The 12,345-nt window shown below is 39.3% G+C and overlaps 1 protein-coding gene across 3 annotated transcripts in view; it reads left to right on the forward strand.

The window, feature by feature from the left end:
- Window positions 1–12,345, forward strand: part of LOC148426492 (ephrin-A4-like) — a 57,590-nt gene that overhangs the window by 23,113 nt on the left and 22,132 nt on the right. For all 3 annotated transcript variants that reach the window (XM_088410837.1, XM_088410834.1, XM_088410835.1), the window contains exons 2-3: window positions 5,915–6,213; window positions 10,759–10,827. In XM_088410837.1, coding sequence (XP_088266963.1) covers window positions 5,915–6,213; window positions 10,759–10,827 — 368 coding nt within the window. The remainder of the gene's footprint in view (window positions 1–5,914; window positions 6,214–10,758; window positions 10,828–12,345) is intronic.

Genomic DNA, 12,345 nt, shown 5'->3' on the forward strand with positions numbered 1-12,345 from the left:
CCTCCCGCCGTGTTTGACCACGGCGCCACCGAGTCTTCTGCTCCTCCCACCGTCCCCGCACAATCTTTAACTTTAGCACATATGCACGAAAAGCAGCTTTTTCAAGGGGAATCACACATTTCCACCGCGCAATATTTTTAGCCCGCGTGTTTATGGCGGTCGGCTGGTGTTCAGTATGCGTGATGGGGATGATGCGTTTGACTATCTGTTCTGTATTCCTGACTCCGTGCTGTGGGATTGTTGCGCCTTTAATTATTCTCTCATATTAAAGGATCAAAGGTCTCTGCCACAGTGGAACCTCTGCACATCATTAGAATGGTGTGCGCACGCTAGGCGCTACCGCCGCTGTGTGTTCGCATAGTAACGCTGACACACGTTGAGAGCGTACCTGTGATGCTCCACTTGGCCCCTACAGCTTGCAAAAGTCACATGACCATACTTAGGAGAAAGAAAAAAAAAATCCTAAAACTAGAATTGTAGGACTCTGCATGCGTTTGATCAGTCTGCTTTTCATTCCATTGATCCAAACTAAGATATTGCGCTATTAGTTTAGAATAAAATGATCAATATAATTAGGCTGTTTTTAGACAAGTTACAGACCAGTAAACATCATTTAAAAAGTGCATCTTAGTAATCGATTGATCAATTTCTTTTTTTAAAACATGCTTTTGATTCTGCCACAGATCACAGGTCCTTTTTTATTTTCTTCCCCAAGACACGGATTTGATTTTTAATGTCTGTTTGTTTTCCAGAGTAAAAGGAGATGCTTGTAAACATCTTATTTAGATTTAACACAATTGTAATCAATCTGCTTCCATAAAGGACTAAATAAATCCGAGAATATTTACTCCTGAGAGTCTAAAATTCCGTGGATTTGGACAATTTTCGGTCTCTAAACCAGGAGTTTACTTTTTTATCAACAATTTACCCTCTATGAATTATTTTTTTTAACCAAGCGCTAATGATTTTTGGATGACCAAAGAAAACTTCAAACAAAGAGCAATACAATCAATCGCTGACTTGTTAAATTTCGGAACTAATTTTGTGGTCGTAATTCTAGGTGTATTTTATTCAGCAACTTTGGAGAGTCAATAGCGAAATTTACCTGTTTCATTCCTGGCATGTCTGCCGGAAAATTACGCATTTAGAATAAAACTTTCCAAAATAAGGCATCCAATGTGTTGCAAATAAGTCCGTTATCACACAATTTTGCAGTGAGTTGCTTCATCTTCCATTTAATTTGCTCCTAATTCGAAAAGGAATCTACCTTTTCTTGTCACTGCATTCAATTACGCATTTAGAATAAAACTTTACAAAATAAGGCATTCAGTATGCTGCAAAGGGGCCAGTTATCACACAGTTTTGTAGTGAGTTACTTCATCTTCCAATTAATTTGCTCCTAGTTCAAAAAGAAATGTACTTTTCCTGTCACTGCATTAAATTAGATTTAGTCATACCTGCAAAAACGCTGTTCGAATCCTACTTACCTCCTACATGTACCTCAAGGGTACTTCTACCTTCTTATGAGAACTACTGCTCTCAATAATTATTGTTTTTTTTTTTAAATAATTGATTAATCATTGCACATTAATGCATTTAAGTGTAAATTTGAAAAAAAGAGTATTAATGGATAATTGATTATTAAGATAATCATGACTTGCAGCTCAGAAAATGTGTGTTTGAAATTGCAGTTTCCTTTGGATATAAAATATTGCGAGGACATGTTCACGATGACGCTCTGTCAACAAAGCACACGCGGTTCCACCCATGATGCCGCTGTGCTGTCACCACTCTTGGCTGCCTGGCAGGTAGGAGCTGAGTGTAATTAGGGCGTTCGCCAACCTACCAGGCCCAGTTCAGGGCGAGGGGGGAGAAGATGGCTGACAGTTTGACACCGGTAGAGCATGTTTGTCGCTGTAATTACTGGCATGCATATCGTGTGGATTACAGTTTAGTAAGAATTGACATTTAAGAAGTTTTTTTTTTTTGGTGCAGTGTTAATTTAACCTACGTAGCTGTGGCTCAAAAGTTCCACACGTTCAAAAAGTATGCAATGATATATTGAGAATTCAGCCCTCAGAAGATATGCATGAGAGGTGAGCATGTGTTTAACAAAGCGGTGATGGATGCTCTGTTTGCCTTCCTTTGCTCCATTCCACACTCTGGTTCCCCCTCGCTGACTCCTCTAACCCCTTTCCCCCTCTCCTCCGCTCTGTCACCCCTTTATAAAGGCTCCCACTGACAGACCTGACCCTTCATGAGCCGCATCCGGACCCTCTCTGTTTTATTTATTTTCTTCATCCTCGTGTGCAAAGAGAAGACTAATTAAAGTCTTCCACTTGGTAGTTCCGCCTTCTGTCTATTAGTTTGCACTCTGGGGTCACTAATTAAAACGCTTAACTTTCTTTTGATTTTGTTTTTTTTTTTCTTACCTGTTGGTTCATGCTTACTTGCCTTCCTAATTAGACGTAGTTGCATTCATTTAGGCATTTTTGCATGCGGTGGACACGTCTACCTCAAAGCAGTGAAGTCCAGACTCTAAATTTCGTAGAGGTGTGAATGCGAGGTTGAATAGTTGTCTGCCTCTATGTGAACCGAGATTGACATGTGAAAAAGTCCAGGGTCACCCCAGAATTTCTTCATCCGCAAATGGCAAAGAAAATAGATGGATGGGTGTTAATCACATGCAAATCAACTGATTTACTGACACAGCTTTGTATCAGAGGGCAAAGCAGGGTTTGAAAAATAAAAAAAATCCTCTGTATCTGCTCTGAGTTCACCAGTCAGCAGAAGATTATTTGTAGTCAGCTAAAAGTTACATCCAAGCAAGGTGTTTGGTTGTTGTAGTATCAGTGTTGTAGTATCAGAGCTTTTTTAAATGTTTACACACACGGGATTACTACAAATGAAAAGTGCTTATGCTTCACACTTCGGGACAGGAAAGTTGGTGAATGTTGGTGCTCAGAGCTACCAAAAAAAAAAAAATGCTGTTGCTGTAGATATTATTTTGTTTGAGGTGAGGCAATACCCAGTGGCTCCAAAACCCCTCGCTCCCGAAAGTACAAAAAGTTGCAGGAATATACAAGTCGCTTTGGTGAATTTGATGTGACTGACAAAATAGTTCAACTTTGGGGGAACCATGAAGACGCACCACGAGAGAACGTAAATGGGCATGCTCGTGTTGACTCAAAGTGCGGAACGTCGCTCCATTAAATCAAGATGATGGCTTTGTTTGATTCCGTTCAAAGAATAAAATTGATCACTTTCGGGGGGAACTAAGAAGACACCACAGTCTGAGTCAACATCTGTGCATCCCCATCAATGCTAATGTTCTTCGCAGGTTGTATGATAATGGTCACTTTTTTGAGTTGCATGAATAAAACTAATATTTTCAGTGTCGGGAGTGAGGTTCCACACGTTGAGTTAACACCTCCGCATGCCAATCTGCGCTCTTCTCGTGATGTGTTTTCCAAAATTATAAAATCGTCATCACTTTTGTCATTTGCATTGAATTGAATGAAGCTAGCATGTTTAGTGAGTGAAGTGCCACAGAATGAGTTTATACTTGCTTTACCACAACTCTGATACCTTTGGGTGTGGGTGTTTTTTGTTTTTTTTTGGCAGCTGGCACCTTAACAAGAATCCTACCCGCTGCAACACTTGGACTGTGTTTTTTTTTCTTTTCTTAACTCAGAACCCCAGCAGTCCTGGCTTTGAGTGTCAAGCACATTGCCTCATCCCTCTCATTGGCTCTCATCATGACTTTTGCCATTTCTTGTTTTTTCCCGTTTGTGTTTTTCACTCTCAGCCTTTATTATGCCCTCGGCTTCTTCTATCCTCAATCTCAGCTCCTGTCTATGTTAGATTATACACGGGTAACTCTTTAATATACTGACAGGAAGCCAGGAATCCACACTCTACATTATGCACCTCTTCTGTTCTAATGATGCCGTCTTGTCCACGGGTTGTTATTGTCCCGAAAACCAGTCAACCTCGACGGAAGGTGTGCTCGTGCATGCCAATCATGTCTGCACGTACGTTCATGTCTGTGCTTATCTGCACTGTACAGGTGAAAGCAAGCAATACAGGTTTTTTTTCTTGTCTTTAAACTCCGCACTGGTCTTAATTAGCATTGATGCGTGTTTTAGCATCACTTTTCTGACACTTTTCTCATTTTGAAAGATTGATTTCCAACATGCCAGTTTCATGTTTAAAAAAAAAAAAGAAAAAAAAAATCATCCCTGACCCGGAGGTAGCAACATTCCACGAGGCATTTAGGAAACCATGAATACCCTTTATCTGCTTAATTGCTTTCTTTTTCCATTCAGTCTCCTATTACACCGTGTAAGTGTCTCAGCAAAGCCTCAGTCCATTGTGCCAGTTCTTAACCGACCCTTTGCAGACTTGAGGGATCGTTCCTCTATGCCAAAGTCAAAAATCCCTATTGATTTTAAGTGATATGCGGCACAAGAGCGAGGAAGGAGCCCCGGCTGCGATTCAAATTGCTACACGTTTCTTTCCAGCGCTTGACCGCTCACAATTTCCAACTCGTCTCCCATCAGACTTTTAGGAATAATGGGTCTGTGCCAACACAAGAGCCCTATTGATTTTAGATTGCATCGCGCACGATCCGTAACATTTGGAGGCTAACATTCAGATGGGTATGCTCTCTGTCACGCACTCAACATTATCTTGAAAAGTATTGCATTATCTCTCTCTCTCAAAAAAAAAAAAAAAATCTGATTTCAGATGACACATGCTGTTAGGTTGAATCAGAAACATTCGTTAAATGCCTTTTTGATATGTGAGGCCGGCCTCAACTGTTGAGCAGTAGGATACTTTAAGAAAAGTGTGGCAATTTGAGAAAATTTAAGAAGAAAAAAAAGCATGTTCATCCCTGTTGAGATACCATATTTTTTAGATGCTGTGAGGCAGATTGTGCAAAAGGCACAGCAACATGAGAATAATTATGAGAATAATTTTAACCCTTCTAAGCAAGCTTTTGCTGGGCCAATACATTTTAGATTCCATGAATCATACCTACACACACACAAAAAAAACAAGTACTAAAGTACTTAACTTGCACAGTATTTTGTCCATTTTTTTTGTATCTTTTCATCATTTCACATCAAATGCAAGGATGTGAAAGAAGGCACTAGGGGAGCTGAAATTTCACCCATACCAAGACACCATGTCAAAGTTCAAAATGGCATGACAACTCAGTTATCATACTATCAGGAGTGGGTCAACAATTGCCTAAAATACTGCAAGGATGTAAAAGAAAATGACCCAAAAACAATCAAAATACTGCCCAAGGGTTAAAAAAAAGCAGGTGTCTAGTTTTATCTAGTTTGCTGCAGATTATTTTGTGAAAGGTGTGTGTACATGAGGGTGAAAAAAAAACATAACCTTGCCAAGTTTAAATTTATCATAGCAAACTTGTAATTTTTGTGCCTATGAGACTGGGGAACTATGAGAAATCCAATTTTAGGTAAAACGTTTTACTTTTAGTAATTAGCATTTGACCTTGTCGTGTCAATTAGCTTTAGCATGAGCATGAAACCTGTTGGATTTGAAATGAAGAAATCCTTGATGCTTAGTGTTGCGTTTGGCTAAAGTTCCTTCATCAGTGTTTTGGAGTGGAGTCAGTGGTAGTTGATTCGTTATGATTATTAATTTTAACGTATTCTAGTAGAGACGGACTTAATTTTGCAGATAGCTAGCTAGCTATCTAGCCAGCTAGCAAATTTTTGGAACACTCGCTCTGTTGGCTAATTGCACCCAAATAGTGTTGGGCATTTTGCCACAATTGTACTTGAACTCGAATTAAAGTGAACCACATAATTCTAAATCTTCCAAAATCATGGCCAGCTGCATTATCACTAATCTCGTTTTTGTCTTCTTTTTCTTCTAGGTTAACAGCAGGGGAACTGTCCATCCAGGTGAATCTGAACGACTACCTGGATTTCTATTGTCCGTACTACCCCAGCAAGAAAACGCTAGGCGAGAAGCAGCCAGAGACGCTGGCCCTCTACTTGACGGAGGAGGCGGCTTTCCAGGGCTGCGTGGAAACGACGGCGGCCATCAAGCGGTGGGAATGCAACACCCCCTTTGCTCCGTTCGGCTCGGTGCGCTTCTCAGAGAAGATCCAAAGATTCACCCCTTTCTCCCTGGGGTTTGAATTTCTGCCAGGGCGCCACTACTATTATAGCTGTGAGTATGATGCGTGTGTGACTGTGCGTGGGCGCTGATCCAAGAGACATGAAAGCTTGCCATTGTTTAGAATCATTTTGAGTCTTGCTGATCCATTCAAGAAAATATGACATGCTTGAATAACTTGTAATGCTTTTCACCACCTGTTAGGGTTCTCTGACATTTTTTTTTTTCAATTGCGGATCTATATACAAATACATTTTTTAATGTATTATTTTATTAGGTATTTGTCATTTTAAACTAGTCTATTTATAGATGTATTAATGTATTAGATGAGAGAGAGAAGCCCTGATCTATATTTAATATATTCATGTATATAGAAGTATGAATTATTCATGAAATTTATATAATTTAACAATATGTCAACTAATTTAATGCCAAGGACATATTATCACAATTTTTTTAAGAGTCCAGACATTAATCCTTAATAATTAAGTATCGATTTAATACTTAAATATCTGGGATTTAATCTTCTTAATATACTTAAGTATCGATTTAATACTTAAAGTATTTGTGATTTTATGTCTGGACTCAAAAAAAAAAAAAAAAACGTGAAAATACATCCCTGGCATTGAGTGATATTTAATAAATAGTATGAAAATTGAGGCAAAAGTTGATAATGTTGTTAATAATTTACTTTCTGCCTTGTTACCGCAAGCTGATCATATCCACTCCCAGTTGAAGTTTATTCATGGTAAACATAAGATTACATTTTGTTTTTGAGGCAACATCATACTATTAACTTTGAAAGTCCATGATGAAAAATACCAAGAGGGACTTAAAAAACTAGCATTGATTTTACTGTAGTTACAGGTATAACCGCAACAGATATGCGAAAACAAACAGTGCCGCATTACATGTGGACAGGTTAAAAAAACATAATACTCTGTCATATATGTTTTTATCCTCTGAAACGTTTAAAAAGTGAAATTCAGGTTCAGCCTCCCCTCCAAAAAATGCAAATACTGAATCGCAAATATAGTGAGATTCCCTGTCATTAAGCCAACAAACGTGACTCTGAACTCTTTTTGGGAAAAACAAGTTTGAATATTATTAACTAAATACAAATATGGACAAAATCAAGCTCACTTGTAGTCTACTGTCTGTTTTACCCATGATAGTATAATCAACTTGGCCATATTGTACTGTGCAGCAAGGACAGAGGCTCTTGTCACTTTTTTGTCACTGATGTTTTTTTTTTTTTCTCACTATCTTTTGTCACAACAGAAAAAAATACTAATGTGATAAATTATCCAAAAGTAAATTGGATTCCTACATCCACATTCATGTATTGTAAGTTCAGCTCACTCTATTCCATCCACCTGTGCTCCTCCGCCATCCTTCAACAGAAAAGAATGGCAGTTGGAGGACATCTTGGCAGCTGTGAAGCCATTTTTTGTGTTCCTTTTCTTTTTAAGATGACTTGTGTCAGTGCGAGCAAGAGAAGTGGGTGGACGTGAGACAAGGCAGGGAATAAAAGGAGTGAAGAGAATACATGGTGTGCAACAGTGACATACTGTAATGCACAGTTAGAGATTGCAGGGCCGCAAAGTGTCTGAAGAATAACTTGAAGATCAATACAGGCAGACTGTGGAGAGTATAAAGCTAGAAGTTTTAATCTCCCAAACATTTTGGCGTGATTTATTTGGTGTGACTTTTATTTTGGCATTTTTCGTCATCGTGCTTTTGTTAGCAGTTGTTTTGGCTTGAAAAGATTCGCTGGGACCAGTCATGTTTTTTTTTGTCCAGCAGATCAATTGTCATGTGTATGGGGCACGTGTATGTCAATCACACAGTTGCTTTAGTGATTTATGCAGTAAACCAATTAAAACGTGTTTATTTTCACGTTCACATTTTACCGGAACCAGACTACTTCCTGCTACCATGTCGATGAATCATGGGAAATGTGGTCGTTCTTGAGCTTTGTGGCGTGCCCCCAATGTGCCAACTGATTTTCAGGTTGTTGGTTTTTTTTTTTAACATTTTGCCAAATGAAAATGTGCCCACTTTCAATGATCACTTGATACATTGAGAAACAAAAAAAAAAAGTGACTACTGAACACATGCGGTTGACTGAAAATGCGTTCAGTGACCACTCACATAGTAGGACATTTCAAAAGAATAGAAATACTAATTCAATGCACCAAACAACAATCTGGCACAACCCTGAGTACAAATTTTTAGGACAGGAGATACAAGGTTTAGTACACTGGCACAACACCGGGACCAAGCAAAAAAAGCTTTTATATTCTTGTGCACTAGTTTAGCAATAATCAACTCTCATCCAAGATAGGATTTAGCATTAGCTAAAGCTAAACCACAACCACGGGTCACCAGATTGATTAACGATTACATTTGTTATAAATAGTTCCTGGTGCGAATAAATTACTTTTTTTTTTTTTTGACGTTTTAGTGCCACAATTTTTATATGTGAAAATCTGGTCACCCTGCTCAAAAGGACTTTGATTTGGATGCCCTGCCCCTGCAATTAAAATGCTAAAGCTAACAACTGACAAAGGATGTAGCACTGGAAAAAATCAGTCAATCACTGCCAATAGACCTTTCTACGCTTCATCTGGAAGCGTACCACCTTTCTCTTTCAATCCCACAAGGTGCCTTGCCACTTTTCACTGTCAAACCGGCCAACTAATGAATACCACTTCTCAACTGGCATCGTGCCTTGGAAGGCGCAAGGGTGTTGAGCAGAAAAATATTCTAATGCATAAATGCATTTTTTCAGCAAACACTACTTAATAGAAACATATGAGAGAGTGAATGGTAAGCAGTGAATCGGTGGGGGTTTACTGTACTGAATAGAAAAATGTAGACTGCTATCAAGCTATAGAATGCTAACAAGCACATAGCCACTAACGTAGCAGTGCTACATTAGCTGTTGTATGCTTCTTACTAATGATCAAAAGGTGAACATTTTACATGAAAATAGTAGTTGTTTTCATTCGGTGCTATACCGTTAATGGAAAAAAAAAAAGTACAATGAAGGGAGAGCAAAGCGATGAATCGAGGAAGAGAAAGCATCTTTACATAAATTAATGGTGTAGTAGGGTTGACAATAGAGCTTTGTTGCTGTATGAAAGCAAAGCTCCACATTCATGTATATTATGTACGCACACACACACACAATCCGAAGGCTATTGTGCTTGTTGGGCCACTTCAGAGAAAAGCAACAATGAAAAGTCGCCCCCCCTAAAAACCCAGAACCCCTCCGCCGGGTCGGACCACTTTGGGCTCCGAGTGTTTGTGTTTGGTCAACATGAGTGATAAAGTTGGTCCAAATATGCGTCTCTTGTGTTTAGTGTGCACCACTGGACAGACTATAAAGGCATTAGACAACAATACTGTTACATACACTAATTCTATTAGTTGCTTTAGTCTGAGCCCCGCTCAGCCAGTCTGCTCCCACACACTGTGGCGCTAACAGGCAGCCATTTTTTGCTCATCACTCTTCATCTTCCATTGGCACAACCTGTCATCTTTAAAGGACAGTAATAGTGTGTAAAAATTAAAAGCTAGCATTCACTTAGTGACCACTGCATTAGGTATCGCGATGGTTCTCAACTTTTTTTCAGTGATCTACCCCCTGAAAAACATTTTTTCAGCCACTTCCCCTCTCTAGTCAGCGAAAAGCATTTTTTGGTGAAAACAAATTCTTAAAACAAAGAGCGCTGCCATCTGTGTCTGATCTAATAAAATAGACATATTTCATTTGGCAACTTCAGAACATATCCTGTATTATGCTTTAATAAAAGCTTACAATTTTTGGAGAAAGAATAGATACAACATTTGTAATAAAATGCTTCATGTTCCAATTCATTTGCTTTTATTTTGAAAGGACAAATGTACTGTTCATGTCACGGCATGATATATTGTTATAAAATGTCACGTACCACTTGCAAGTGCCTTCATGTGTCCCTAAGAAGTGAAAATCCGTCACAGGTACTGAATAATCAATGTAAATCAAAATCAGTTGACAGCTACAACCGCTTATATACTGTATTGGTAAATGAATATGTCTCATTATTGTCTCGATAAAGACAGAAAATTTGATACAGCTCTTGTATTAGTAATGTGCAGGTGTACCTACTCAAGTGTCTGCTTGGCATTTAGAAAAGAGAAGACAGTTGCTCTATTATTATGTGGCATACCCTGCTATTTAATAAAATACCAAAACAAAAATAGACTGCTGCTCTCAGAAAGCTCTGCCAATTGCTTTTGTGAATTATTCAGTTGTCACGCATGTTTGTGTCAAACGAGAGATGCCAAAGTTTTTTTTTTCCTCTCATCTTTTATGCCTCTCCTATGGAGATAAATGTGAACACCTGGGAAAACCATTGATTCGATGGATTTGAATATGTTTGTACTTTGCTGTAATAGTATAATTGCCAATCAAATAAGGCATGATTTTAGGTGGCCTCGTTCCAAAAGCATGAATTTTCCCACTCTGTAGTGTGATGCGTTCACGGCCGGGGGAATTTTCATTAGCGCCTTGCACTGAAGTCCTTTTCTCTCCTCCTTGTTATGGCTCAGCTCTGCCTGCAGAGGAAGGCCCGCAGCTGCCGTGTATGAAGCTGCGCGTCACCGTGTGCTGCGAGACCGGTGAGTACGGGCCTCTTTTCATCAGCTGCCGCCTTTCATCGTTCTTTCGCGCTCTCTCTCCCCGCCTTCAGCACCACCTCAGCCTTTCATATTTCTATTATCAGGGTTCTTTTCATGCAACCGTTGCCCCCATTTCCCTATTACCAGTCCTACTTTTTCATTTCCTGGTATCCTTTTTTTATCAATGGATTACAGTGATACTGTACTTCGATTTACAAGTGATTCAACTTGAGCTGCTTGCTAGCAAGTTTAATTGTGTATTTAAACAAACCGTAACTTAGCTTAAAGCTAATACATTACTAAACTTAAACATTGGATATAAAAAAGAGTGCATACTGTAGGTTGGACTCAGAAAATGATGGTTAGCCTTATGCTAACCCATAGTGCAAATGGGGCTAATGAAGCCAATAGAGCAGCAAAACATGTAGACAGACAATATACCAATACTCACAAGCATATTCATCTCCTGTGGAAAAAATGCTAATATTACTGCAGCCTATTGAGTCACGTGATTGTGTCTGCATTCATCATAATATTAATATTACACTGCATACCAGAAGGCGCTCAATGCCATTAACATCATGATAAATTCTACTTAATTTTGCAAAATACAAACTGCACATTTTTACATTGTATTTTTTATTTTTTTTTTACAATATGTGTTCCTATCGTGGTGATATTGACGCATCGTTTACCTAAAAATGTTTTAAACTTGAATCCATCCTCATTTATACTCCCTAGTATAAAATAGTAAAAATGTTATGTGTGACACTACCCTGAGTTTGCGCAACTCTGAATTCATGCTTGCCTGTACACGGCAAGCAAAACAGATGCAAAAATATAAGATATACAGTAGTGTACAAAGCCTGTAATTTTATAAAATTTATTTCTTGATGTCCCCTTCTTCATTAGCTGTCAGCATCAATCCCCTGCTCACAATCTCCCAGTGTGAAATTCTCAGACTTGATCTAATCCAGAGCCCGCCTGGAGTAATGTTAGTCTTCCAGTCCACTGAGCTGCCCCTTCGGGTTGAGAACATCGCCCGGTCCTTGCTATGGGAATCCTTCTGCCAATGTGTGTGTGTTGGAATGGGGATAGGGGGAGGGGGGGTCTTGCACCGACCCCATTGCGTGTCGTTTGGTGATCTAATTTGGATGTGTGTGTGTGTGTGTGTGTCCGAGACGTCTGTCCCAGTTCCCATCCCGGTGCTATCTGCAGGGGGCTCCTCATCATGGGCTGGACCGGGGCACTGGGGGCAAAGTTCACTAAATCTGTATTCCTGAGCAGAAGGGGGGTAGAAATTGGACAGAAAGAATGCCCGGAGTTCTCTCCTGAAGTTTACTGTGGGTGTTGATTAGTGAAAAAGTAAAAGCTTTCTTCTGTCATAATTATGAATGCAATTCAATCACTCTTATTATCACAGTGTGCGCGGTGAGCCTGTTGAGCACAATTCGGCAGGGCTCCTGCAGACCTGCGCTTACTGCCGTCTTCCAAAGCAAGAGTTCAAATATTTCATCA

The sequence above is a fragment of the Hippichthys cyanospilos genome, chromosome 3 (assembly GCF_059441005.1).
Source record: "Hippichthys cyanospilos isolate Australia breed blue-spotted pipefish chromosome 3, RoL_Hcya_1.0, whole genome shotgun sequence".
NCBI classification, from domain to species: domain Eukaryota; kingdom Metazoa; phylum Chordata; class Actinopteri; order Syngnathiformes; family Syngnathidae; genus Hippichthys; species Hippichthys cyanospilos.